The sequence below is a fragment of the Pipistrellus kuhlii genome, unplaced genomic scaffold (genome assembly GCF_014108245.1).
Source record: "Pipistrellus kuhlii isolate mPipKuh1 unplaced genomic scaffold, mPipKuh1.p scaffold_m20_p_11, whole genome shotgun sequence".
Taxonomy (NCBI): domain Eukaryota; kingdom Metazoa; phylum Chordata; class Mammalia; order Chiroptera; family Vespertilionidae; genus Pipistrellus; species Pipistrellus kuhlii.
The window spans coordinates 31,415,040-31,442,642 of record NW_023425416.1 but is presented as its reverse complement, the minus strand read 5'-3'; the positions used below and the strand labels follow the sequence as shown (position 1 = coordinate 31,442,642).

Here is a 27,603-nt window from a genome sequence, read left to right as displayed (position 1 = left end):
GTAGATCTTCAGTTACCCAAAGTGGACTATTTGTGAGGCATTTGAAATAATCTACTACAACTCCTTTAAGTTAACTTCTGAATTTTCTCCCTAAATATTTCTCTGCCTTTAGATTTTCAAGCCTTAAAAGGGCTAACCCAGTTGAAACTTCAATTGTGTGCACAAAATTGGAAGCTTCATGTAAACATGTGGGTGTGTACACATAAACATGCATAGGGATGTGTACATACGTAGGATATGAAAATTAAGTATGGTACATGTGACGTGTGATTGCTGAACCACACAAAACTCAGATCTGAAGGGGGTCTTGTATATCATCTCTAATCCAATTCTTTTTTAGTCAGAAGAAATAAAGCTCAAAGAATGTAAGTATCGCCAAAACCGGTTTGGCTCAATGGATAAGAGCGTTGGCTTGGGGACTGAAGAGTCCCGGGTTCAATTCCGGTCAAGGGCATGTACCTTGGTTGCGGGCATATCCCCAGTAGGGGGTGTGCAAGAGGCAGCTGATCGATGACTCTCTCTCATCGATGTTTCTAACTCACTCTCTCTCTCTCTCTCCCTTTTCCTCTCTGTAAAAAATCAATAAAATACATTAAAAAAAAAGACTAAAAGGTTAATTAAAAAAAAAAGAGAATGTAAGTATCCAGTTCCCAGTGCTACAACAGTCAAATTCTAGACCCAGATCGGCTTCTCCATAGCGCCTTTTTCACAGCGCTGCAGCCCTGCTCTACCAAGACCTAGCAATGAAACACTACCCCATAAAACCAGTTATACCTAAACAGACACTAGCACCGTTTCCAAGGCAAAGTACCTTTTATTTCCATTTCACTTCAAATATAAAGAGGCCTCAAGATAGTATTAACTCTGTCCGCTAATGTCATCCATTCCTTGTACAAAGAAGAAACTGTGGTTGACGTAAGTTATGTGTCCCCAGCTTTGGGGACAGATAGCTGCTTCGTTTCCTAAGTGTATGACTTTGGTCAAAATACCCAACTCCTTGTATCCCAGTATGAAATAAATAATATAGAATAACATGTAAACTCCCAAGATTAGTGGAAGAATTATACTTAGTGTAATACCGGGAACAAAGCGAATTCCCTGTAATAAAAGGTTATTGCTGTTAATATACATCATTTTAGTAAATAATGTCATATGCTTGGCAAGCACAGAACTATTGATAGAATGCCATCTGCCTCCCAGGTCTTGGTCCTTTCAGCAACACAAATTCCGGGCATTTGACTCTAATCTGGGGTGACGAAGAGACGGGGCTATACCTGAACAGCCAAGAGCAGCCACAAACTACAAGCTAGGCGTCACCTGGAGCGCAAGGTCACCCGGCGAATCGAAATTCCAAGGGAGCCCTTCCTCGGTCGCCGCGGGTAAGCAGAGATCGAGAAGGCGAGGCTGCGGTCCTTCCTCCAGGGGCGCCGAGGGCCCAGACTGTGCCACCCAGGCCTGCTGCGGCCTTCAGCGGGGGCTGGTTAACGCCTCAGGCCCAGGGACATGAGGCCGGCAACCACAACCCAGCAGCAAGGTGCCTCCGCGCCGCCGACACTGCCGGTACCTATCATCCAGAAAAGAACCCAGCTCCGCCGGGGCCAGGAAGCTTCCGGTGTCCCCGACGTGACGTAGCAGCAGCGCGCGCGATCCTCGCATTCTATTGGTCACTTCCGTGCAGTGGGCGGAGCAGTACGCGACACCTCTGAGCAGCAAGCAAGCTGTCCCACGGTCTCCTTGGGCAGTTCAGCCATCTCCATGGTGACCAGCGCCGGGTCACCCATTTGGCTTCCGAGCCCGCTGTTGCGTCATTGTGAGGCGCCGGAAGCGATCGTTCCTGCGCCGGGGCGTGGTGGCACCACCCGGCTGGGGCCGGCGTCCTCGAAGTTAGGCCGACCCGGTTCGGTTTCGACCGGCGGGGGGGTCCCCTATCAGGCCCCAGAACGATGGCGGTGTTTCACGACGAGGTGGAAATCGAGGACTTCCAATACGACGAGGACCTGGAGACGTATTTCTACCCCTGTCCTTGCGGCGATAACTTCTGCATCACTAAGGTAACCTCAGGTCCCGCGGCCGCTCGCTAGCGCAGGCGCGTTTTGCTTTACAGCGATTCTTCCGCCACCCCGTAGCCCACGCGACTCCAGTTATCCTTTTATCCTGTGTGTGAATTCCTCCCAAAATTGGATAGTCTCAGTTGTCAGTGGGCATTTCGTTATGGCCTTAAGTCAGGCCTAGTGGGGGAGGGGGAGGGTTGGGTGGGGGGAGAGCATCCGACTTTTTGCCATCCTCACCTCTTACCACCCTTCTTCTGGTTCACCTTCCTGGGATACCTCTTTGGAGGAAGGGGTGCGTTTTGTCTTCCCAAAGATTTTGAGGCGACTGAACTTTAACCTTCCGGAGTATTTCCCCCCGGGCGACGCTTCCAGGGAAAATTGGGGTTGGCTTTTCTCTGGGAAGGCCTCTTTGACCCTCCCTTACCTTGTTGGGGGGGGAAGGCAAGTTGCAAAGGAGCTTGCCCCTGGGGATGGGGTGGGAGGGGTTGGGAGGAGTAGTTTGCAAAGGGAAGGCAATGCCGATCACCCCGTGTTTGATTTTGTTGTAGGAAGACTTGGAGAACGGGGAAGACGTGGCCACGTGTCCCAGCTGCTCTCTCATTATAAAAGTGATTTATGACAAAGTAAGGGGGGTCCAATTTTAAAAGGGGGTGGGAGAAGGGTTGTGGTGCAAGAACCTGAGCAGACTGTCTACTCCGTAAAGTGCAGGAGAATGTTTTTTAACAAGTGTGTTAGGTAAATGCTGTTTTTTCCAAACCAATTTTAAAAAGCATTAGTAAACAGCCGTATCATAAATTAAAATCTTAAAAAGCTCAAATTAGCTGGTTTTTAGCTTTAGACAGGACAGTAAAGAAAACTGCTTTTATCTAATAAAATTATTAATTAAATAAAAGAAATAATTATAAAAGCTATTTAGTTGACTGTCTTTATTCTTCCTTTATTTGATAATTGAAAGGGGCCACATGCTGACCAGACAAGCTCAGGGAAGGCCTGCTTGGCAGTCTTGCAAACTCAAAGATCTAAAGTAACCACAAAGGGATGGTCTGAAATTAAACTTTAGTTAATGGAATTAATGGTGGGTAGTTATATTCCAGGCTGGTATCTTCACTGACAAGGTCAACCTTTACCTTAACTGAGCCTATCTGTCTTTTTACATCTATGATAACATACTCTTTGAAATGTCTGGGTAACTTGTAACTTCCCTTTTTCTGGAGCCCCTGGGGCACAACCTAAAGTGCAGGGCACTGGGTCAAATGCCACAGATTCCTTCATTATCATGTTAATTGTTCCTGCACCCACCCAAGTATGTGTCTGTCATTTTACTTTTTATCCAATCCCAGGTGTTTCCCCACTTTGCTTTCTCCCACCTCTCTAGTGTATCACCCATGGATTTCATGTAACCCACCTATGTCCTTTCCTTGATTGCAGTGTATAAATACAGCATTATCTCAATTCATAGAGGTTCTGCTTCCCAGCATATGTCGAGTTTGGCTCAAATGAACTCACAAAAATTCTTTACAGGTTTCAATGGGGGTTTTTTTTGTTTTGTTTTTTGTTAACAATAAGTAATTAAAATTGTTTAGAGCACCTATATTTATTTTGAAGGGAACAGTTGTATAGTATTTCTTACCTGGCTTAGATAAAACTCTACATTATATTTGAGATATAATCATAGTTTCAGTTTTACAATTTCATTTTAGTCTTTGGTTGTCCCGTTGTTTTTCCTCCAAGAACATTGAAAATAGAAAACTAAATATTATTACTGCTTATCCCAACTTTTGTTCAGTACTTTGAACAAAGTCTTAAGTAGAAGCTTAACATTCTTTTTTCTTTTTAAGATATAATTGACATGGAACAGCTTGACATTTTTAAGGATGACCTATAACGTGATTATAGGGAAGGTGGGAATAAGGCACTTCTCCTCAAGAGAAAAGCAGGCTATAATTTAGACTATAATTAGAAGATTGCTGATTATTCTTATATTAAAATGTGTTCTGGAACAAAAGAGAACAGGGTAAGTAAGATCAGGAGTGCTGGTACGAGATCGCAGCAGTCCTTACTGAGCAGAGATTGAACAGGGTAAGGGGGTGAGCTCGGTACACAGTAGGGGTAAGAGCGGTTGGCAAAGGGAACTTTCAGTGAAGAAGCCCAAAGGCAGAAACATGCTTGGTTTTATCAAGGAACAGCAAGGAGGCCAGTGTGACCGGAGCAGAGTAAATGAGGGTGGGGGTTGTCCTAGATGAATTAGTAGCGTGGGGCCGGTCACAGCGGTGTTTGTGGGCCACTCTAAGGACTTTGGCTTTTCCTGTGAGTGAGATAGGGGACCAATGGAGGATTTTAGTGCCATGAACCAACTCAAGTTTTAAAACGGGGGTTTCAGCTGCTAAGTTCAGAGTAGACTACATAGGAGCAAGGATAAGAGACAAGAAAACCAGGTAGGAGGCTGTTAGACTAATGAAAGGAGGGGATGGTTTTCTGGGAAGAGGAGGGAGAAAGAAACATCACTGGGATAGGGACACAACAACTGGTTGCCTCCTGCACATGCCCCAATCTGGGAGCAGGGAGGGAACCCACACACTGCAGTGCTCAGGCCAATGCTCTAACCATCGAGCACACTGGCCAGCACAAGGGCAGATTCTTTACTGACTGGATATAGGATGTGAGAGAAGTTGATCATATCAACATTTGTGGCCTTCATAACAGATTTAGGGGCAGGAATTGAACATACTGTGTTTGAGAGGTCTGTTTTTATCCAAGTAGAGCTGGCCAGGAGGCAATTGGAGATGTAAGTGTGGAGTTCAAAGAGTGATCAATTGGCACTGTAAATTTGAGAGTAATCAGCATATAGCCTTTTAGTTGGAAGAAGTAATAATTTTGAAGAAGACAGGCATATGAATAGCCAAATACTGAAGTGGAAAACTTTTACTGTAAGTAGTAATTAATACAGAATCTTAAAAGGTGTGGCAATATCTTTATAAATGCGATTTCTGAGAGGTGGATGCTCTGTTAGTGAAGATAAGCATGTTTGTTTACTGTTAGTGAAGATAAGCATGTTTGTTTATAAGATATTTTATCTTAAATATGAAATCATGACTAAAAGGGATTCATTTTTAAGCTTATAAATCTGGTGCTGACATTGACTCTTTAAACAGATGAAGTGATATAGCAATGGAAAAACTCAGCTGATTGATTCTGTAACGATGAAAGTTTACTATTGATGCATTTGTGACATACTTAGTGGTTAAGGTAATTTTCTGTTCGTTCTCAGGAGCAGTTTATGTGTGGAGAAACAGTCCCAGCCCCTTCCACCAACAAAGAATTAGTTAAATGCTAAAGAAAGACTTTGGGAATCCAAATCCTGAACATTCAGGGATGAACCACGCTGGAAAAGTTGAGGCCCAGTTCCTGGCTTCCTCATGGGGACAACTGCTTTATAGTTTGCTGCTGTGGATTCTTTTCATCGGCTCCGAGTTCATCTCCAATTAAAGAAGCAAGTCCATGACATGACATACCTGAATTTCATGCTTAGAACTTTGAATTGGAAAAAGTGTTCTTTATTTTCACAGGAATGTAAAGGAAGATAATTCCAGTCAGTGCTTTCATTCCCTCGTTGTTATTTTTTCTTATACCTAATTTATTATTTGATAGCATCGTCTACCTCAAAGTCACTTGGATTCCTTCATTTAAAAAGATTTTATTTAATTGGTTATTATGATTATTAAAATTAGGCCTTTTTGAAATTGGCATCAGGTTTGGTATTCTAACTGAAGAAAAGTTGCCTTGTCAGTACTGCTCTGACGTTCCCACTCCAAGCCAGTCTTCTGGGTCCGGCCATTACCAGATCGTTCTTGTTTTGTTAGGCACGTCCTTTCCATTGTACCTCCGTGCTCTAAGTTCTAGTCACGGTATTTTAGAGATAACATAATAAGCTCACAGTTTTTTCCAGAGCTAAAAGTTAGAAAAGTCAAAAAGGATATGGAGTTTCCTGTCAACATTCTGCATGTTCCTTGAAAATTGGGATAAGACAAAAAGAACAGCCCAGGAAGTGAAATTGGCAACAGAATGAAGGGAGAAAAACAAGGCAGCTCAGTAAATTAAATGCTTGAATGTTGTCGCCAGATCAGAGCAAATAATATTTCTGTATCTGGGTTCTTGTTTGTTTGTTGCTTGTAGACATGGTTAATGCAAGTGCATTTGAGATAGGGGATAATGTCAGGTCTTCATGGCTCAAGGCAAATGTTTAGTATTCCCGCAATATCGAGTCACTACTCCTAAAGGTAAAGCTTTTACAAATCTTATATTTTCTGAGGAAGAACTTGAAAATGAGATGCCTATTCTCAGTAAGTATGCCCCTGAGAGCACATTTAATAAGCCTCTACAAGTTGTCACCAAATCAAACATTCACTCTTACAGAGAAATGTTGCCCTGGAGAAAAAGAAATATGCAAAGATAGGCTATCAGTCTTCCTTCGATGTAGTGCTGAGAGTGGCAAGAAATTAGATCACTTACATGCAAATTCAAAAATTCTCTTTATATGCACAATTTTGCTGTGTGTATCAATTAAAAAAAAAAAAAAAAACAGCAGCAACCAACACTGATGTCTGGCAGAGTGTGGGGAATGACTCCCACAAGTAAAGAGAAATTCCTGCCAGAATGTAAACATTGTATTACTGGTTGATAAACATGCTACATACACTTTGGGATTTAAAACAAGTGAGTGGCCTTTTTTTTTTCTTTGCCAGCCAGCAGCATGGCCATGTGTAGCCATTAGCTGAGACATAAAATAAATTACCAAAAATGTGTGCCGAAAGTACTTGGTACATTACATGAAGCGTTATGTGGCTTATTCTTGATGTGATGAGAATCTCATGGCTGTGCGGGGCACTGATACCCCAGAAGTCATCCCCACTTGTTTGGAATCCGTGATGGCTCCGATGAACAGAGCATTGATTAGAAATGAGCTGCAAACAGAAACAAACTGCCCATATGCAAATGGTGATGGCTTTGTAGATACCAATGATGTTAGCTCCCTCGGTTAATGATGAATTTCAAACAAGAACAGGGACCCTTAATACAGGTCTATGAGCACAGAAGAGCAGAGGGAAAGTGGCCCGAGTCCAAGAAAGCATAAACAGCTATCCGTGATCAGTGTTAAGCTGCAATCATGGGGATGATTTTGTTTCCAAAGCAACTGAGTCACTCAGTTAACTATACTAGAACACATCAGGATTTAATTTAAATGTCTATAAAGCAGAGAGTAAAGCCAGGGTCTTTCAGACATGACTAGAGTTGTGTGCGATTTATGTGCCTTATTTAATTCAGCAGACCTTTCTGGAGCACCTCTGAGAAATGTGTAATTCAGCCTCTGTCTTACTAGCTTTGTAATCTTTGGGCAAGGCCAGTGGATTCTTTATCTGCATACTTAGGAGAATCAGAAGAGACTGAATCAGGTGAGTTTTAAACGGTCACTTCAGGCTTTGTAACTTGCAGGAGCTGAAATGGTCATTGAAACCTTTATAAACTCAAAACTGTCTAAAACATGAATTTTAAGAAAGAGGCTTCATTCTTCAGTAACTTGATGTTACCATACTTCTGAATTTGAAAATTATACAGTCAACTGTGTAAATGATTATGCATATCCTTTACACATTTAAAATCATTTTCTTAGCCCTCAACACTTTTATAACTGTATATATTAATTTATTACCAGAATAATTGTATTGGCATGCTCAATAAAGTCAGATAATTCAAATCTATTTGTTTTCATGTGGGTATTCTTCCACTAAATAAATAGCATTTTGTATTTGATGTAATGTTATATGAGGTGGGATTTTTTAACCTGCTTTAGGGCATTGTAGGGTTTCTGCTATGAACAGGAATTTTTAAATAGGAAAGAAATTGCCACTGTTTCTACAGTCTGGCCACATGGGTTTGGGCTCTGGAATTTTACTGTTATTTGAAGAAAATATACATAGTTTTGAGCCAAGGCAAATGTGACATTTTTAGGTAAGTAATTCAATTTATTGCTAGGAGGAAGGAGGTGTGGGGAGAAGTTTGTTTAAGCCTGATGATCAATTCTTGAAATGGTTTGAAAGCCTAGCCCTGGTCCATTTGAATCTCAGTTTCTCCACTGTGATCTTTGACAAGTTACTTAGTCTTTTTGTATTTCTATGTTCTGGTCTGTGAAATACAGACCATTATTGGTCCCTCTTTCCTAGAGTTGCTCTGTGGATTCATTCATTTGACAAGTGTTTGCAGAGTGCTGTTGTCTGCTAGGCACGAGATGAAGACAAGCAGGGTTTCTGTCATCAGGGAGCTGACTACAACTAGAAGAGAGGAAATACCAGGTAAGGTTATAAACTGGTTAGGGCCCGGAAGAAAACAATCCAGGTGATGCGATAGTCACTGCAGCAGGTGCCTTTGTAAAGGGTAGACAGAAGGTGTCTCAGGTTGGCCCTTTTTCTGAGACCTGAAGGATGAGAATGACAGCTTCATGAAAATAATTAAGTGAGATAATGACTTAAAAACAGCATACCTGTCATATGTGCAGAAAAAGATCATAATTTCAAAAGGAACTCAATATTGCTTTGATAATTGACAGCATTTTTAGAATAAGTATGAGAAGTGTGAAGTATTGAACAGCTGCCACACTTTACTGAGTGTCTTGGGGTGGGCTTAATCCCTCTAGATCAGCGGTTGCCAACCTTTTGGGCCTCACGGACCACCAGTGGTCCAAGGACCACCCGTTGGCAACCACCTGCTCTAGATGATTCTGATGTAGCTGTAGTTTGAGGACCACTGGGCTAGAACTGGTTTTCGAACTTGGCAACACATTGGAATCACCTGAAGTGCTTTAAAACGATTGCTACCCCAGAGAGGGTCTGATTTAATTGGCCTGGGTGCTGCGTGGGCTTCGGGATTTTAAAAGAATCTCCCTGGTGATTCCAATGTGCAGTCAAAGCTGAGAACCACTAGGCGAGAAAAGCAGAAAATTCATAATCACAAAGTAAAAAGACTCCATTTTCTTAAAGTAGTCGCACCTGCTTTGCATGGGGAGCAGTGTGTAGGTTCAGTTGGTGGCACACTGTTCAGCCATGCAGTCAGCCTTTAAGTGACCAGAGGACTGGGCTAATGAACACAATGGGGGAGCCCCAATATGGGCAGCCTCTGAGCTACGCCCCCTATTTAACAGGCAATCACACTCTTAACAACACAGGCTGGCTGTTAATTACACACCTTTCAAAAGTGACAGCTTCTGCAGGTGTGAGTAATTAGGGTTTCTTTAACTCCGTTTGAGGATGCCTGCCATTCCCTACTTCCTATAAAACAAATTGCTCATGATTACGTCTTAGACTGGGAAACCATTTTCCAAATTCTTCCTTGTTCAGGGTTTAAAACAAAGGACATATGAAAAAGAAATCAGAGTTAAAAAATACTATCCCAGCTCACAGAATGCATACAATGGGGGATTGAGGTAAGGCGGCAGCAGAATCTCCACTTTTCTTTACGGACTAGCAAAAGAGCCCTAGAACTCGGGGCAAAAGCCACACAATTGTAGTAGAATTCAGGGTTAATATTGGACTAATTCTAGAAAGCATGTTAGCATGTTTTCTTAAAAAAAATTTTATTGATGCCAAAACCGGTTTGGCTCAATGGATAGAGCGTCGGCTTGGGGACTGAAGGGTCCCGGGTTCGATTCTGGTCAAGGGCATGTACCTTGGTTGCGGGCACATCCCCAGAAGGGGGTGTGCAAGAGGCAGCTGATTGGTGACTCTCTCTCATCAATGTTTCTAACTCTCTATCTCTCTCCCTTCCTCTCTGTACAAAATCAATAAAATATATTTAAAAATTTTTTTATTGATTTCAGAGAGAGAGAGAGAGAGAAACAGCAATGATGAAAGAGAATCATTAATTGGCTTCTCCGGAATACCCCACACGGGATGAAGCCCGCAGCCCGGGCATGTGCCCTGACCAGGAATTGAACTGTGACGACCTGGTTCGTGGGTTGATGCTCAACCACTGAGCCATATCAGCTGGGTGCATATTAGCATTTTTCGAAAGAAAATTGGTCGCCCCTAAAATTAGGGAAGGAAAGTCACTAACCAGTCTTCCCCAAGCGCTGGTGCTGGCAGGGAAAGCTGAGTTAGGCACATCCAGCTGCTGGAGGGGAAGCCAGGGAGCGGCTAGGAAGAAGTCTGGGGAGGTCATTGCTTCTATGTTGCTATTACCTCTGAGCTCAAGCCAAGCACTTGGTGATGAACGGGGGCTGCTGTTGGTCAGTAGAGCTGGCAGACAGAAAGGAGAGCTGACTTGTAGCAGGAAAGAGGACAAGGTAACCTCCGACACCAGCTGTCTTTCCACCTCTAACCTCAGCGATCTTCAGAGTCTCAGTTGCTGCTTCCCTTCTGCCTTCCAAACTTTGCACAAATCTCCCTTTTGGAGCCAACTGCAACCCAGAACCATGCAGGAAGAGAATGATAGGAAACACTGTTCCAGCTTAGCCAAGTTGATGCAACACAAAACTCTCAGAGTTATTGATATTGGAAAAACCTCCAAACCCACTTGAGGGTTTTGGTTAGAAGCCCCAGCAAACTATCTTTGTACAACCTGGCAAACCTTGTTATAACACCTGCTTCCTGAGCAAGGACTAACGCTGGGAAACTGGCCCGGCCGCCAGTGCAGAGAGCAGAGGCACAGGTGGGTCCATTGGGCTGCAGCCAAACAAGGCAGCTACGTTGGTCCTTGATGGCAAATGAAGGGCATTGAATGGACCGTGAGGTTCTTCTTCTCAGGACTGGATTCTGACAAATGGCTGAGTCCACTGTTGTCTTAACCTTTAAACAATGAAAGACTTGTCTTAAAGGATTAAACTTTGCATCATTTTGGGAGCCAGTGGTGGCCGTAAAGCAAAGCTGTTATCCTTGAGCCTGAAGTAGCTGTAGGGCAGCCGAACTGATAGTTGGGAAAGAGGCTGGGTGGCTCTAAATTGCATTCAGAGCCCAGGTCTGTTCTCACATATCCTTCCCTCTTCCTCAGACCAGCGGACTAGCCAGAACAGAGGTGCAAGGACCAATTCTCACTGTGCATGCACACGTCAAACCTTTGCTTGCATCATGTCTGCCAACGTTCCATTGTCCAAAACAAGTCACGTGGCCCAAAGTCAAGGGTGCATGGAAGTGGAGAGAGAAAAGGGGTAAATGATTCTGAAAAGTAGCCTTTCCATCCCACTCATTAAATGACACACTTGGAATCTCAACCCAATACTTGTGATTCCAAAACCCTTTTTTCTCCTTGTGTGGCAGTGTTTGAATAACAGAAAACCTTCCCAAATGATAAAAATGGAAGCAGTTAAAACATTAAAACAAGTCATCCACCCTCATCTTGCTGGCCAAGCATCAGACAGTAGCCCCGTGGGATTAATTTTTGCTACATTTGCTTTTTGAGATGAAGAAGGCTTCGGCTATGGTTTTCATATTCAAATTCAGAACCACACAACTCTAGTAATAATAGGCTCATATTTTCAAAGTCTGTCAAAAATACCACTTGAAGAAATTTATTAGCTCTAATTATAGAGAGAAATGGGGCCAGGTGCTCACACAGTGTCATTAAAAGTGAGATGTGATGCCCATAGGACTCTCTGACTACCCACCTTACTCCGTGTCTGCTTCCAGGTTGCTGGAACTTGATGGTGATTCATTTTGAGTGTTTTTATGGCAATTCTCTAATACATTTCAATGGTATCCAGCAGTTTGTAGCTAGACTATTTCAAATCAGGTGAACAGCTCTCACTCTTAAGTCTGATGTGGTCTGCATGGCCATATCTGGAATTTTGAACTTTGGTCCCTGAACAAGTCTGCCAAATATAGCTTATATGTTCCCAGCAAAATGTGGCCTACTCGGGACTTGCCCATCTGGCTTGGCTCAGCACACTACACCATGCTGTGTTGGAGATGGCAAAGTGGAAGGATGAGGGGAGTGGGGAGGACCAGGAAAGTTAGATGTGAAGGATTTTCTGCTTGGAACATTATAAAGATTATTAATAATTACCCCAAAGATGGATAAGCAGTGCCATTCAATCAGCAAATATGGTCCAAGAATATTTTGTTTATGAAAGCTGGGCCTGATCCCTGTGGAAGGGAGGATTTTAAAATATAGGATTATATTACAGAGAATGTATAAGAACAGGATGGATTTTTAAAAATCAATAAGTGACCCAAATGTTTGTGTTGGCAGTTTAATGGCTGGCAACTTTGTTCTCTTTGCCAAACATACCTCTTATTCATCATTAATTTTAAGGAATTACTGCATGGACATAACGAGGCAGAAGGAGCACCTGACCTTGGCCAGATGGCTCTGGGATTTGTGCCTTGCACCATCTGTGGGCTCAGTGGGTCAGGGCCCCGCAGGCAAAGAGGCCAAGGATGGAACTGGTCACTCTCCAGGCTTTGGTCTCTCATCTGTAAAGCAGGAGGGTTTGAGAAATCATTTTGAAGGTCTCTCTCAGCTCCTTTCTGATGTGTCTTTGAGCAGCAAATGACTATTCCTATTCTCCAATGAAGTTGTTCTGCCTGGCCTGCCTGAAGGGGCAACCCAGAAATGACTGGGAGGTGAAGGTGGAGAAAGGACCCCTCTCTAGAATGATTGTGAACTGACAGTGTGGGGCCTGTAGGGGGAGCCAGAGCACCACTAGGCAGACTGTTGGCAGCCCCAGCGCCAGACAGCTTGCAGGAGAGCATGTGCTGTCAAAACCTCTCATGGCTTCTATGTTCTCTTTCCCAAGGGGGCATCCTACTTCAGTCGAATGTCTGGAGAGTTGATATGCACAGGAGAGGAACGTGGGAAATAGATACCTCCTCCTTAAAGGAAGTATTATTTTACCCTGCTGTCCCTTCTGAAAACCCACCATTATTCCCCAAACCACCTCTTTTTTGACAGAACTTTAACGGCAATTTCCCCTCTCTGCTTCGGGCTCAATCCCCAGTATGGGTGTGCAGGAGGCAGTCAAGCAATGATTCTCTCTCTTCCTTCCTCTCTGAAATATATATATATATATATATATATATATATATATATATATATATATATATATATTTGAAAGAAGGAAGGAAGGAAGGAAGGTAGGGAGAAAAAAAGAAAAAGAAAAAAAAGAAAGAAAAGAAAGGAAAGGAAAGGAAAGGAAAGGAAAGGAAAGGAAAGGAAAGGAAGGAAAGGAAGGAAAGGAAAGGAAAGGAAAGGAAAGGAAAGGAAAGGAAAGGAAAGGAAAGGAAAGGAAAGGAAAGGAAAGGAAAGGAAAGGAAGGAAAGGAAAAAAAAAGAAGGAAGGAAGGAAGGAAGGAAGGAAGGAAGGAAGGAAGGAAGACACTTGTGTCTAACAAGTGTCAATACTGTGCTAGGAACTCTGGGTGGAAAGATGTAGAATTTGTTTAGTCTAGTGAGTGATAGTTTTAATCCAGAGTGGTCCATGCTCAGCAGACCTACATACACAGACCCCAGAAGAGGGACACTTAGGCCAGCCTGGGCATTCGGGGAAGACTGCAGAGATAACACATGAACTAAGTCCTGTTTGATAGTGAAAGAAGGAAAGGCATTCTGGGCAGCGAGAACAGCATGGCAAAAGCAGAGACCATAAATAGAGTGTTCTGTTAGGGATTAGGTATTTATTTATTTTTATATATTTTATTGATTTTTTACAGAAAGAAAGGGAGATAGAGAGCTAGAAACGTCGATGAGAGAGAAACATTGACCAGCTGCCTCTTGCACACCTCCTACTGGGGATGTGCCCGCAACGAATGTACATGCCCTTGACCGGAATCGAACCTGGGACCTTTCAGTCCGCAGACCAACGCTCTACCACTGAGCCAAACCAGTTTCAGCAGGGATTAGGTATTTAGAGATGTGCAATGAGTGGCAGCAGGTGAGTCCAGAGGGTGAAGGCCAGTCCAGGCCAGGACAGACTTTGCAGGCTTTGTCCGAGAGCTGAGGCATCATTGGGGCATCATTCTGAAAGTTATGGGGAGCATGGAAAGGATTTTGGAAGGGGAGCACCCTAGCCAGACCCCTTAGACTCTGATTGTAGATTGAAGGTACTTGAATGAATGAACCCGAGGTTCAAGGGAGGAGTCAAGGCTAGGCATTATCGGGAAATAGGTGCGTTATTGTTCACCAATACGTATTTTAAGGGTCACTGAATGCTGGGCATGGTTCCATAGCAATTTTAGAAAAATAATTCTTGTTTACAAATTTAGGCCTATTTTGTGTCCCACTTGGAAAATATATCAAAAGACATATTCGTTGGCTTTCCTGGAATTGTTTTTGAAACATCTTTGTCTTCCCAGAAACCGGAGTACACATATCCAACTCTGTCTGAGTCTGTGCTGACATAATGCAGTGAAGATGATATTTTGCAATTTTTATGGTTCATGGGTGACTCATCAAGGTCATCCAAGCTAAGAGCTCAGAAAACACTTGGGACAAGGACCTAGAAATGTACTTGGTATATCATAGATGTTCAATAAATGTTTATAGGTGTGTTGTTGTTGTTTTTATTATTAATTTAGAAAGTGGCCCTCAGAGTCTAGAATTCACTATCAGTCTAGAGCATTATCACCTGGGTTACTAATAGTAAGCATATCATTCAGGTACTTGACTTTGTAACTTGCAGTCCTCAAGTCCAGCTTGAAATTTGGAATTTGTTACTCTTCTAACTCAGCTCTCCCGGGTATCAGCCAGAATCTATCACATAAAAAATTTATTTATGTAGGTAAGCTTCACTTTCCTCAACTATAGAATGGGAGAATGCAACAGGGTTAATGTTGGTACCTACTTAATTCGCCTATTGTGAAGAAAAGAAGAAATATTGTGAGTGAAGAGCTCAACCCTTGTGCTTGTTATTACTTTTTTTTCTGTCAGTAGGTACATATGTTTGTTCATATCAGTCTATTGTTGCCCAATTAGTGTCCAGACTGTTTTTCAACTTGATTTTTCACCAGCTCTTGAAATGTCATTCATTTGTATGTATCTCAACTCCTGTTTTTTTGTTTTGTTTTCCTTCATGATAGAATCCATGGAATGAAGCATCCAGCCCTGTGGTAGGTGGTAAGGGGAACCATCATAAGCCATATTGAATACAATGTAGGACAAGGGTCATCTTAAGGCAACATATGTCACGTTTCTATCTGGATCACACCCATTAGGCTAGGGCCAGCTGGGTAAGGAGGCTATGCAAGGAAGTGGCAGCTAGGCTGGAGGAGGGTGCTGGAGGCCTGGTCAACTGAGAGGGTCGTTGCCCAAACCAATCTGTGAGGGGAGGTCATTGTCAGGGACTCTGACCAGTCAAACCAACTCACTACCTAGAGCTTTGTACAAGGGGAGTAGTCAAGGATATTCTCAAAGAGTGGACTGGGAAGGAAAATAACATTCCCAGTGAATAATAAGAGCAAGAGCTTCTCATTATTGAGCATCTTCCCAATATGGGGAAAAATAAGACCTCTCAAAATAAAAGTCAATAGACTTCAACTGTGGCTTCCACCTGGGTACTCAGACCTAGGGAGCTGCTTGTGCCTGGTGTATGGTGAAGGCTCACTCTACAATGACAAGTGGGGTCAGCAGTGTGGAGAGTAGAGGGACAGGATGCAAAGTGGAGATGGATTTGGACAGCTTTGGCACTGTCGCTGAATGTGGGAGTAGGAAGTGCCTCCGGCTATCGTTTTATCTGGAGCCAGCCTCAGACATGCCAATACTGACACTTGAAGGGCATGATGGGTCTGGCAGCCTCAAAGATAGACTGTACCAGGCAGGAGGCACCTCTCCCTTTGGCCTCCAAACATGTTTTATGGGCTCCTATTGGCTTAGGCACACAAGAGTGAGGCCTGCTGGCCTGGTACTGCCCTGGCCTCAAGCTCTGCCATTGGAAATCTTTACTTGGCTTGGCGCTTACTGTGTGTACTTTGGAATCTGGCTAAATTGAAAGCCAGTGATCAGAGTTTATATAAATACACAGGAGTTGTTGCTCTTGCCCCACACAAGAGCCTATATCCGACTGTCCCCGTATCCCAACTGTAAAAGAATTGTGTGGAGAGAGAGTGTGTGCATTGGCCTCTGTGTCTTCGCCACAACAACATAAACACTAGGATGTCAAATTTTATCTCTTAATGCAATTTAACCCCATTGGCTTGGCTCAAATGCTGAGAGTTACTCTGCTAGTTAGCAGCCCGCCTTCCATGTTGTTCTTATTGCAGCCTGTGGTGTCATTAAGAAAACTTTTTCTGCTTAACCTTATTAACAATGAAGGCCTGTGGATTCTGTGTCTCCAAAATAAAAAGGCTATGGGCTACAGTGTCAACATTTTATATTTTAATTTAAATTATTTATTTTTTGTTTATTCCCATTTCTTTCTTAAAAGGATTAGCATTTGCTTACAAATGAGGACATTATTATAATATGTTATATACAGGGTGTCCCCAAAATATATCAGCACACTTTAACAGCTGATAGCTCAATTTTGAAGATGAAATGTACTTTAATAAACACTGCTTTATAATTATTCAAAATGTTTACATACATTTTTGGGACACCCTATATATTGTATTATGTATATTATATTATATTATATTATATTATATTATATTATATATATTGGTTCCCTTTTTTGTTTTTCTTTCTTTTTGTTATTTAGAGTAAAGAGACACTATTTTTCTATTTTTTCAAGTTTAAAGTTTCTTTGGTAATACTGCCCTGTTTATTTTTAAAGAATCTGTAATATTTATCTCTTTCTGCAGTTGGGACAAATATTCTAGTCCAGGAAGTAGCAAACTATGGCTGTGGGACAAGGCTGGCCAGCCACCTGGTTTTGTAAATAAAGTTTTATTGCAACACTGCTGTGCTCATTTGTTTATTATTGTCCATGGCTTTTGTGTTATAAGGTCAGAGTTGAGTTGCTATAACAGAAACTATAGACCCCAAAGCCAAAAATATTTTACTATGTAGTCCTTTATAGAAAATGTTTACTGACCTCTGCTCTAGTTCCTAGTCAGTATAATTCTAAAATATTATCTTACCTAAGTGAATTTATCCTGATTGGCACTGTGTGATGGTGTGTAGCAAGATGCATTCTCAAGCCAGCTCCCACTATGCATGATTAGAACTAAATCCCACAGTAAACTCTGGAAATGTAGAACATGCATCTGAGTTATCCTACCAGAGAAATGAGAGAACTGGGATATTTTTACACCAAATCTTGTGTCATTGACTGAAGGCTGCTCCTGCTCACATCTTCAAGACACGTCTGGCCTGCTCACGTCTTAAAGCAGCCTTCTTTGGCCGTGGGGGAAATCCTCAAGCAAAGAAATGTAGATACTGACATCTGGAAATAAAGTTCCAAAGGGGGGTGGGCTGGTGAGAACACTGTGTCATAGACTCTGGCTTTGAAGGGTGAATCTGAAATCCCTTTCAAAATTGTCTTTTAATTTTACTGTGGGATTTAACTTAAGGATTAATATAATCATATTGTGAGCTTTGGCAGGATTTGTTTTTTAATAAACTAATCTCATGTTTGGCTCTTAGATGTATCTATTTTCAGGTCTTAACCCATCTCCAGAAGGTTCCCTATATCTGCCTCTATGTGTATCCTCAATATAGGGCCATATGCCTGTCAGGGCTCCAGCTGCCTCCTCAAGACCAGAGCCATATTCCCACCACTACCTCAGCATCTCTAGTAGCCCTCTCATCCCACATACATATTAAATGGCATTCCTGTGCCTTCACACTATGGATTCTTCCAGGAGAGGAGCTGAAGCTGAGAAGAGCAGAGCATTTAAGCAATTAATTGACTTGCTCAGTGCTCCATATAGCCTCTGGAGAACCTGGTTCTGTTAATTCCATCAATATTGGTCAATTGGACTTGATAATGGAAGGACAAAGAGGGCCAGATAGGGGAGAAGTGATCATGATGACTATTTTTAAGCCAAATAAAGTCAGGCAAGCTGCTGATATGTTGCGATAGCATAGTGTGTTGGTATTATATAAATCTCTTGGTGATGAGGAAATATAAGCATCCCAGACCAATGGAAAGAACTACCACACCAGCAAAGATCCTCGCAGTATTAAAAAAACAAAAAAACATATTTCATGGAAAGGATTGAAACTGGCAAGGAGATTAGAAGACCTATTGTTTACACAGAAATAGCAGAGGGTTCTGGAAATATCACCTCTTTGGCTATTGTGCTTAGCATCATCATTGAAATATGTCTGAAGATATTTTAATAATCAGGGCAGGGCTTGTAGGTGCTTTGGGGTTTTGTCAAAAGTGGTCATAAGTTGTATTTCAAAAAGAGCTTTTAAGGAACCATCATGGATAATATACACAATGGTTAACATGGAGCCCTGTGTCAGTGGGTTGCCTTTGTCCATATTTGGTCACTGCTCATGGGTCAGTTAGTGGCCCACTGGTTTTTTTTTTTTTCCCATGGCCTTTCAGTAGAAAATGGAATCCCATCTAAATGACCTATGGTAATGTCCAGTTCTGGTGCAGAGATGTCCATCATCATGGACCTGGGGGACTTTGATGTCTATAGGAGTTGGAATTCTGAGTTGGCTAGTGAGATCAATGGCATTGAGACTAAAGAGGAAATAGCTCAGGGCCCCTCCAAGTATGACAACTGCTTTCATTGTTGTGGAATAGCAAAGACTATTGGACTCTAGACTGCTGGCTAAATACTTCTCTCTGTCTTCCCAATGGGACACTTAGTAAAGGCAAACTCAGTGGCGATGGTGATGAATTTAATCTTAAAAAAAAAATAACACACCTCAATCATAAAATTCCAGGGGACACATGAAAATCGAACTGGGGAATCAAATCTTCTAACTGCCAGGTTTCTCTACTTTTAAATTGATCATTGTAGACAAAATCAGAACAGCCCATAAAGAAGAAAATTTGAACAACTGGTTACACTATGGGAAAAGCTAGAGTTTCTTTTAGATCTGAATGGAGGCATCTGTTTTGTTTAAATTAAGGGTCTGTAAGTACCAGTCAGGGACCACGTTGACAGCCATTCCTGTAATAAAGTAATAAATCATGGGGATGGTTAAGGAAGCAAGGAACACCACATTCTTCCTTTGCTTAACCAATTAAGCAATAAGCCATCTGGGTCTTTCTGTTAATTACTGTCAAACACAACTTATTCAATTGAATTCAGCCTTTTCTTTAATTATATTAATTCATTCCAGCAACTTCAAATACCCACAATACCAATAGTAAAGTTCCTTTAAAAAAAATAAAGGTCTTGTTTAATTTTTATTTTTCAATCATTAATAACATTTACAAGCTAATAATATCCTTTATTAGCTTGGTCTCCACTTCAAAATATTAGAGGAATTCATTTAAATATAGACAAGCCTGAAAGACGACGGCGATGGCTGGAATTTCTTCTCTTGATGGGAGGATTGACTTTATGTAGATCAGTGCTACCCAACAAAACTGTTTGCGATGATAAAATGTTCTATATCTGTGCTCACTAATACAGTTGCCTCTAGCCACATGTGACTATTGAGCACTTAAATGTGACCAGTACAACTGAAGAGCTGAGTTGACTTTTTTTTTTTTCATTTTAATGCATTTACATATAGAAAGCCACATGTGGCTAGTAGCTACTAGCACAGGTCTAAATTGTCTTCTGAGAAAGGAGAAATGCAGTGAATGAATCAGACTTAAGTAGGAGAAGGAATACATAATTATGATAGACATTGTTTAGAAACCCTCACTTCCTATCTAGTTTTCCTTATTTGAAACACACTGCATTCTGAAACAGCCCAAAGGAGACCAGCATCTGAGGGGAGGTTTCTAAGCTGAGCATGTGAAGAGGGGACTCTATCTGGAGGAGAAAGGGGTTTGAATGGTGACTCCTGAATAGCAGAACCAACCCACTCATCCACACATATGGTCACACTAGGCGGGGTCACAGCAAGGAGAGCCAATGGCTCTCCTCTAGTGGAGGTGTGTTCCTCCCACAGTTGTCAATGTTCAACTTGTGAGCACACTCAGGGGTCCCAGGCAGTTCCTATAGGCCAAGAAATGGCGCTATCACCCTCCCCTCCACCACCCCTAAATATTAACACCCAACTCTTGTTCCTCTCATAAGAATTTTGGCTCAGACACTGGTATTTCCCCTCAGAGAGGTTTGCCTCTTTGCAAAGGTTGCTATTTCTGATCCAGTCAACACAAACCCTGTAACAGCATCGGGAGAGTTTCTCAAGTGTACACACTTTTGTTCCTGGGACTCCTCAGTCTGAGCTGACCCTTCTAAAGACCAATGGCTAAAGAGAAGTATATTGCAGGAGAATCTGGTTGTAGTTAGCCAAATTGGAAAAGGGCTAGGGCAGGGTGAATGGAGGTAGAAAGTTCTGAGAAAATTCTCATTAACACGAAAAGCTGCTTTTCAGCTGTGAGGCTGAGCTGGAGAGTTGGTCCAAAGCTCTCTTCCCTCTTCTCTCCAATCCTGCTCTTCTCTCAGTAGCTTCCCTTCCTTCTTCTGAGCTAGGGCTCAACCAGAGAACATGAAATTTGTCCTAATAGGCTTAATCCAGAGTTTTTTGTATGCCAGGCCATATGCTCTCTTTACACTTTAATTTACATAGTTGGTTACACAGACAATCCAAGGTAAGGTCATTTGAAATGAATTGATCAATTGGACTTATGCATCCTGGAAGTGCTAGCAGAGAATGTCCAGGCCTCTCTTCTTAGTCAGAGATAAAAGCAATTATTACATACCCAATGAAGAAAATGAAGAATCTTCTGTACTATGTAATGATCATCTACCAGTGATGAAGACAATGTATATATATTTTTTTCTTTTTTGAAAATGGCCCGAGCAGTCAATGGCATAGGTGCAAGAAGGGAAAGACTGTCCATAAGCATTCATGGAGCCTTCTTTTCTGGTCTCACAAAGAGTACAAACACAGAGGATGTGCTTCATGAATATACATGCTTTCTTAGCTCTCTTGTCACTGAACTGTGAGGACCAATCTTCTCTTTTCCTTCAGACACGCAATCATCGTTCATCCACAGCGCTGACATTGTCAAATCGCCACAGCTGGCTGGCTTTTCCATCACACTGACGCAAGTACAAATCTTTATTGTTTTCCTGCACCACAGCTTCCATGCATTTCCCAGAAAGAATGTGAACAATCATTCCATTCTGAAAAGTGAGAAGGGAACAAAAGAAGAACCAGTCAGTTCCCTTCAGTCAGTCAGCAAAGAAGGAAATTTCTAAGATTTGTACTAATCATCTATAATAATAAAAGGGTATTATGCTAATTAGACTGGACTTCCTTCCGGATGACCTTCCAGAGGAAGCCGAGTTGATGAGGGAAGCCTGGGTCCCGGGTGCCAGAGGGAAGCTAGTGCTGACAGCCGTTGGAAGGAAGGCCTACTCTTCTACAAACTTTGTGCACTGGGCCTCTAGGTAAGAGAATGTTAGGGTAATGCAAACTGGCCTGGTGAGGAACTATAGTATTTTGGTGAAAATGTAGATAATTCAGATAATTCTGAAATGTAGATATTATTCAGAGCTTTGGGGCCTTTAATTAAGTTATCTTTACTGTGGTTGGGAAATTATACCATATCTTAGAGGGTTCTGGTTAGTGGAATGCTCAGTATAAAAATTATGTTCAGCTGAAACCCATTTGGCTCAGTGGATAGAGCGTCAGCCTACGGATGAAGGGTCCTGGGTTCGATTCTGGTCAAGGGCATGTACCTTGGTTGCAGGCAAATCCCCAGTAGGGGGTGTGCAAGAGGCAGCTGATCAATGATTCTCATCGATGTTTCTAACTCTCTATCTCTCTCTCTTCCTCTCTATAAAAAAAATCAATAAAATATATATTTTAAAAATTATGTTCAGGTTCAGTCTTTATGTTGTATTGGTGACATTCACTGTTATAAATGACTTTTAAATTTTTGCTTTCAAAATGATTTAATTTAATCTCTGTCCTTTTATTAATCCTGCAATTTAGTACTGCTGCCACCAGGTTGCAGTAGAGAGTAAGGCTTTAAGGATATACTAAAGGCCTATCAGCCATATTTGAAAGACTATCTCAAATCTACCAAATTTAATACTGAATCTAGCTATGCCCTTTACAAGGAAAAATCAATGTCTTTATGAAAACTTAAACATCCTTAACCAGCAATAGTAATAATGTCCATTTATTCATTTATTTGTTATTTAGGTATTTTTTATTAATAGATATAATTCACATACCATAATATTCATTCTTTTAAAGTATACAACTTGGTGGTTCACTGTGAAAAGAAATCTGCTATTTATTAGCATTCTTTTCCAATTCCTCCTTCCTTCCAGGCATAGAAATCACTAATATGCTTTCTGAGTTTATGGATTTACCTATTCTGGATATTTCCTATAACTGCAATCACATAATACATGGCCTTTAGTGACTAGCTTCTTTCACTTTGCATAATATTTTCAAGGTTCATTCTCAACAATTTATTGTGTGTTCAGCCTAAGTTTCCAGCATATGATTTTCTTCTTTAAGAATACTGATGCACAGAGTTCCTATTATTTTACCCTCTTTGTTCCCAAGAAGAAGTTGAAGGAAATAAGAGGATGTGTGTATTTGTTTCCATGTTTATATTTTTATACCCTAACTTGCTCCAAAAAGGATTTGAGGTGGAGAAAAGACTGTGTATGAATACTTCATGTGGATACTGTCACCTTCCTATCCTAATTTTGTATGGGTGCCCATCCATGAACTCTCCCTCAGTACTTATATTTTATTTATTTCTTCTTTTTTTTTTTAAAGCATAACTTCTGAAAAGGATCTAGAACTTCTCTTTAATCAAAGTTTAAATATAATGATGAAATGTCCACAGTGGAATTTGAAAAGGAAGAAAGTGATACCTACCCTGTTTCCTCCAAAATAGGACAGTGTCTTATATTAATTTTTGCTCCCAAAGATGCTCTAGGTCTTATTTTCAGGGATGTCTTATTTTTCCATGAAGAAGAATACGGTACACATTTATTGTTAAATGAAAATAAAGGAAATTTATCACCTGTATATGGTACGGTAGTAAGGTAGTTGGGTAGTTGTCAACACAAACCAGACAAACTGTGAATCCTACAGTATTAAGAATTTACTCATTTATTCAATGACAATCATGTCATCATCTTCTGGAACATCATCATAACAATCCAATTCCTGAATTTCCTGGTGAATTTCTTGTGATTCCATTTCTTTCAGAATCAGTGGACCAAATCTCTCATGTTTAGCAATAGCATTCTGAGACAGAGCCTGGGAGGCGAGGGGGGGACTTATTTTCAGGGGGATACCTTATATTTCACTCAGAAGGAAACCTGTAAGTAGGTCTTATTTTCGGAGGATGTCTTATTTTTGAGGAAACATGGTATATCGATGTCTATGTTGGCGGTGGAAGAGGGGAGAGCCTTTCCATTCTAAAAGCCCCCTAATGTCAGCTGCTATCATGCACTCCATGGTCCTTCTTGTGATCTGAGCTAATAAACTTCAGAAAGGGGCTCTCTCCACTCTCTGTCACGAGAGTAGAGCTATACAGAAACGTGGCAAATTAGTGCATTTCAAGATTCTGATGGCCCAACATTTCTGCAAAGTTGAATGCCTCTCCCCAAGGCATTCGTGCCCAGCATTTAATTTAAATAAGCAATGGGGACACTGGTCTGAATGGTAATACTTGACCTCTTGGAAGAGCTTGGGACATAATACTGACCACTGGCACCACCAAGCTCTTTCTGAGTGGATTACTCACCTCCTGGAAGTCCCACTGCTGCTGGTGGATGGCAGGGCCTTCCGCGGTGCAGTTCTGAAGAATCACCTGCTCTCGCCTGACATCTAGGCACAGGTTCTGTGGGCCTCCAAAGTGGATCTCCTTCCTGCTGGTGTGCTCCAGGTGCTGGGAGAGAGGGACCAGGTGTTAGCACAGCTAGCAGAAGATGTTCTCCAAAGCTGGAGATGCGGGAAGCAGAGCTCACAATCGAGCTGAGGCCTAGGGGCAATCTTCAGATATTGGGGAGGGAGGTGTGTGGAGTCATCAGTCTCATCACCTGAACCAATCTTTGCATTAGAGGTTTATCCTGCCCCCTGTAAAGCAACCACAAGATGTAACCTAAAAAGGTGAAGAACCACAACCAGAGAGTAGACAAGTCACTAGCCTGACCCATCCTTCCTGGGCATGGATTTTAACCAGGTGCCACCTGGACTTCTCAGTGTGGATTTCTAAAAGCCTGACCTGTGGTGGGCTATATATACACCCATGAGCAACACCCCTAGTTCAAGGCCAAGCTTCTCCCTCTGGGTAGCATGCCTGCCAATCATGCTCAGCATTTCTCTTTGGATGTCTGTTGGGCCCTTTTTGTTGTCTCAGGGCAGCCCTACTCCTCTTGGGTCCTGAGGACTCCAGCCACACCGCAGGGTGGGGCCTCGGGGAAATCTATGGGGTTGGTCTTCAATGCTGTCTCTTGTCCCTCCCCACACATGTCATTCAAGCCTCTATTCCAGGGAGAGGCTCCTGCCAGCCCTGGCACCCCAGGAGAGCTGATGTGCTGCCTCCCTTCTCTCCCCAGGGGCGTTTGTACTCTCTGCTTCCTTCTCACTATGCAAGCCTCTTCCCTGTGGCAGGGATTTCACAAACCAAATTGCTCTGAGTATGGGAAATGTTCTGAATGAGGCCAGTGCTCAGCAAGCCAATGACTCCATCTGTTCTGTGAGTAAGTCCTCCTCTGGCAAGTGGAGCAGCTGGTCACTAGAGGCCATGAGGCCTTCGGCTCCAAATCCAGCCCGCCCTCCCCTACACACACACACACACACACACACACACACACACACACACACAGCTCCTGTGGTGCCTTAAACATATCAGCTCCCACAGATCCCCGTGAAACACCAGGAAGACACAGCGACACAGCACATCTCCTTTGGGCAGGATTCAGCATTAGAGAGCTTGAGATCTAAGATTATGAGTCATGAGTCACGGGTCTGAGGCGCCATTGCAACATGTGTCACTGTTGCTGAGCCTACCACCCCCCTCGGGTGACCCACTTTCCCCACTTCAGGTTCCAGTTGGCTAATGATCTCACTGTGCCCTGGTGGAAGTTTGCCCGCATATAGCTTTTCCTTGACCTCTGGTTATAGTTTTTAATTTTAATAGGGAGCTTTTTCATAAATTCTGGATTTCAAGTGTCTTTAAAAATGTTGGATGACCTAATAATACTGGGCCCAATTTCAGAACCTTTAATTGAGGTGGGGCAGGGGCAGCTGTCCTTACATATGGGCATTTGCTCCTCGTCACAACAGCCTCTACCCAGCTCAAGGTACATTTCTTTACCTGCCTGACTCCCTGGATGGCCACTGTCTGAGCCTCAGTTTTCTCATCTGTCAGATAAAAGCATTGGTTCAACAGCCTCTCCATTTCCCTTGAGCTCAGATTCTTGCATTCTCTGATGATGGTCAATGTCTGTGCTTGCAGCTGGGGCAGGGTGGGCAGGGCTGGGCTGAGTCATCACAGTGGGAAAGCCATCAAGGGATATAGACCACTGAAAGGAGATGCCCCAAAGAGAAGTGAGGGGCGCCTGGGAAAGACCACTTGTAGGTCTTCCCTGATCAATACCCTGAGAACTCTGACCACCCACCTGTTGCTGCCGGCTGTCACTGCAAGGAGCCAGCAGCATGGCACAGCCCAGGAGGTCCCCTTCTGCCTGGCAGTCTGCACAGAAGCCAAGCCCGATGTTGTGGAGCTGAAAGTGAACATCCATATGAAAGTGAATCCTGCCCTCCATTCAAAACACCCTCAGTCAGATGCCGTTCCTCTCCTTCACTCTCTGAAAGCACTGATCCTAAAGGACAGGCCTCATGAAGGAGGCAGGTGGCACCTGTCCTGGTGAGGGGCTCTGGGATGGGTTATGGGGAAATCCAGTCACCTCCCTCAGGGCAGGCATGGGAGCCTCTGAGGCCTCTCCGAGCTTAGGCTGGTTGGCCAGGGTCATGGAAGACCAACAGAACATCTATTTCCTGTCTTGGGAAGCAGCCCACCCCTCCTCTTCCTCTTCATCTTTCCTGGGTCATGCCTTGCCTTTCCAGAGAACCTGGGCCTGCGCTCGGATGGGTACAGCTCAGGGTAGATGTTGGCCAGAAACCAGTGGAACGTTCGACACCCCAGTCTCCTTTGCAGCTGCAGGCGTTCTGTACAGTCTGGCTTCTCAGCCTGCAGGGAGGAGAAATACATGGCAGTGAGGTGGAGAAAGCTTGTTGTACATCAGAACTTACATGGTGGAGGAGGGATAGATGTGGCTGACGCTGAAGGATTGGTCAGCCACATCTATCCCTCCTCCACCCTGTAAGTGAGGAGACCAAGGTCTCCACAGACTGAGGAGACCAAGATCACAGTTCTCCAGGACTGGAGACAGGAGAGAGAGTCATGTGTGAGGGTTTGGACTGGAAGAGTAGACATCTGTGGAACCAACTACATGGTACGTGATGTCACTCCCTTCCCACAAGCCCTCACAATCTACAAAGACAACGAGATCCATGCTTGATGACTTTTCTTAGGCAGCTGGCAAAATATGAGGGGGCTTTGAGCCTTAGGTTGGTGTGGAACAGCATCATGATGGGCCTCATGGAGGCAGAGCCTGACCCAAAGGAGACTGAGGTGAACTAATCTGGAATTCATAAAGTAAGTGTGGAGACAAGGAGGATTTACCTTTCTTCCCCTCTAGATGCCCAATTTCCTCCATTAACAAATCATTTCTTTGGGCCACACTATCTTCCTTTTTTGAGATTCTCCTGTACAATACATTTGTCCTAGGATGGATATCAAGGTAAGTCTTTAAGATTTTAGTATACATAAGTGTTTGGGGCTATATTGATAAGATACAAAGAATCATACCCACATTTTAGTACTAAATCCTGGATGTTTTTAGGGAAGAAGTTCTAAGGAGAGATTCGAAAGACCAAAAACAAACAAAAAGAGAGAGAGAATTATTTTTTGGGGTGAGAAGAAAAGAGAGGGAGCTGAAATAGGAAGTCTATGCCAGAGTTCTAACTTGATGGCCTCTCACCTGGAAATTAGACTCTCATCTAATTGGCTATGTGAAGGGAGTTTGGTTTGCTTGTACCCTTTCCCTCTCTTGGTCCTCAGATATAAATGCTGGGGAGAGTAGGATCTGAGCCTGCCATATAGAAACGCTCTCTATATGCCTCTCAAAGTGTGACCCCTAAGCACCTGGTTCAAAAATGCCCAAGGAATTTGTTTAAAAAGCACATTCCTGGGCCCTGCCCCACAGCCTATGATTCAGTAGGTCAGGGCATTTAATCTGCATTCCACCATTTATCCACTTTGAGAACAACTTCTGTAAGTCAGGAATTTCTTGTTTATTCAGCATGTTTACCCACCATTAAACCAAAGAGAACTGCCACTTTTTTCCTCTCAGGAATTCCTGTTGATTTTTTGATAGTTTCTTGGCATTCTTAGTGTCCATTTGAGTCCCCCCCAGTTCTTCTCCAGGGCTGGACTTTGCTAG

The 27,603-nt window shown here is 42.7% G+C and overlaps 3 protein-coding genes and 1 long non-coding RNA gene across 11 annotated transcripts in view; 2 read left to right on the top strand and 2 right to left on the bottom strand.

Annotated features, from left to right (window-relative positions):
- OXNAD1 (oxidoreductase NAD binding domain containing 1) overlaps positions 1-1,582 on the bottom strand; it is a 31,029-nt gene extending 29,447 nt beyond the window's left edge. For 2 of the 5 annotated variants that reach the window (XM_036431561.2, XM_036431562.2), the window contains exon 1: positions 1,275-1,582. The gene's annotated coding sequence lies outside the window, so the exon portion shown is untranslated. The remainder of the gene's footprint in view (positions 1-1,274) is intronic. The other 3 variants (XM_036431560.2, XM_045579312.1, XM_036431563.2) reach the window with 3 other exon arrangements.
- Positions 1,583-1,764: 182 nt separating this feature from the next.
- DPH3 (diphthamide biosynthesis 3) lies at positions 1,765-7,807 on the top strand. 2 transcript variants are annotated; one of them, XM_036431565.2, is made up of 3 exons: positions 1,803-2,051; positions 2,600-2,674; positions 5,320-7,807. In XM_036431565.2, exons 1-3 carry the CDS (start codon positions 1,944-1,946, stop codon positions 5,383-5,385), a joined length of 249 nt encoding a protein of 82 aa, XP_036287458.1. In that variant the 5' UTR covers positions 1,803-1,943; the 3' UTR covers positions 5,386-7,807. The 2 variants fall into 2 exon arrangements, with proteins under 2 accessions (XP_036287459.1, XP_036287458.1); XM_036431566.2 differs by lacking the exon at positions 2,600-2,674 and having other exon boundaries at positions 1,765-2,051.
- Positions 7,808-13,419: 5,612 nt separating this feature from the next.
- Positions 13,420-16,926, top strand: LOC118715379. Its single transcript, XR_004986872.2, has 3 exons — positions 13,420-13,703; positions 13,934-15,138; positions 16,828-16,926. It is a non-coding gene; the product is annotated as an uncharacterized LOC118715379 (long non-coding RNA).
- A 2,301-nt stretch (positions 16,927-19,227) lies between these two features.
- GALNT15 (polypeptide N-acetylgalactosaminyltransferase 15) overlaps positions 19,228-27,603 on the bottom strand; it is a 33,460-nt gene continuing 25,084 nt past the window's right edge. For 2 of the 3 annotated variants that reach the window (XM_036431557.2, XM_045579311.1), the window contains exons 7-10: positions 26,157-26,288; positions 25,717-25,821; positions 23,838-23,981; positions 19,228-21,240 (exon numbers count right to left, since the gene is read on the bottom strand). In XM_036431557.2, the coding sequence (XP_036287450.1) occupies positions 21,094-21,240; positions 23,838-23,981; positions 25,717-25,821; positions 26,157-26,288 (528 nt within the window). In that variant the 3' untranslated portion in view covers positions 19,228-21,093. Of the gene's footprint in view, positions 21,241-23,837; positions 23,982-25,412; positions 25,621-25,716; positions 25,822-26,156; positions 26,289-27,603 lie in introns of those variants that run through there. The other variant, XM_036431559.2, reaches the window with a different exon arrangement.

Bases quoted from the DNA above. Each gene is read 5' to 3' on its own strand.
- DPH3 (XM_036431565.2), top strand. From the start codon at position 1,944: ATGGCGGTGTTTCACGACGAGGTGGAAATCGAGGACTTCCAATACGAC. The intron at 2,052-2,599 runs GTAACCTCAGGT...ATTTTGTTGTAG, and splicing joins ATAACTTCTGCATCACTAAG to GAAGACTTGGAGAACGGGGA. The intron at 2,675-5,319 runs GTAAGGGGGGTC...GTTCGTTCTCAG, and splicing joins TAAAAGTGATTTATGACAAA to GAGCAGTTTATGTGTGGAGA.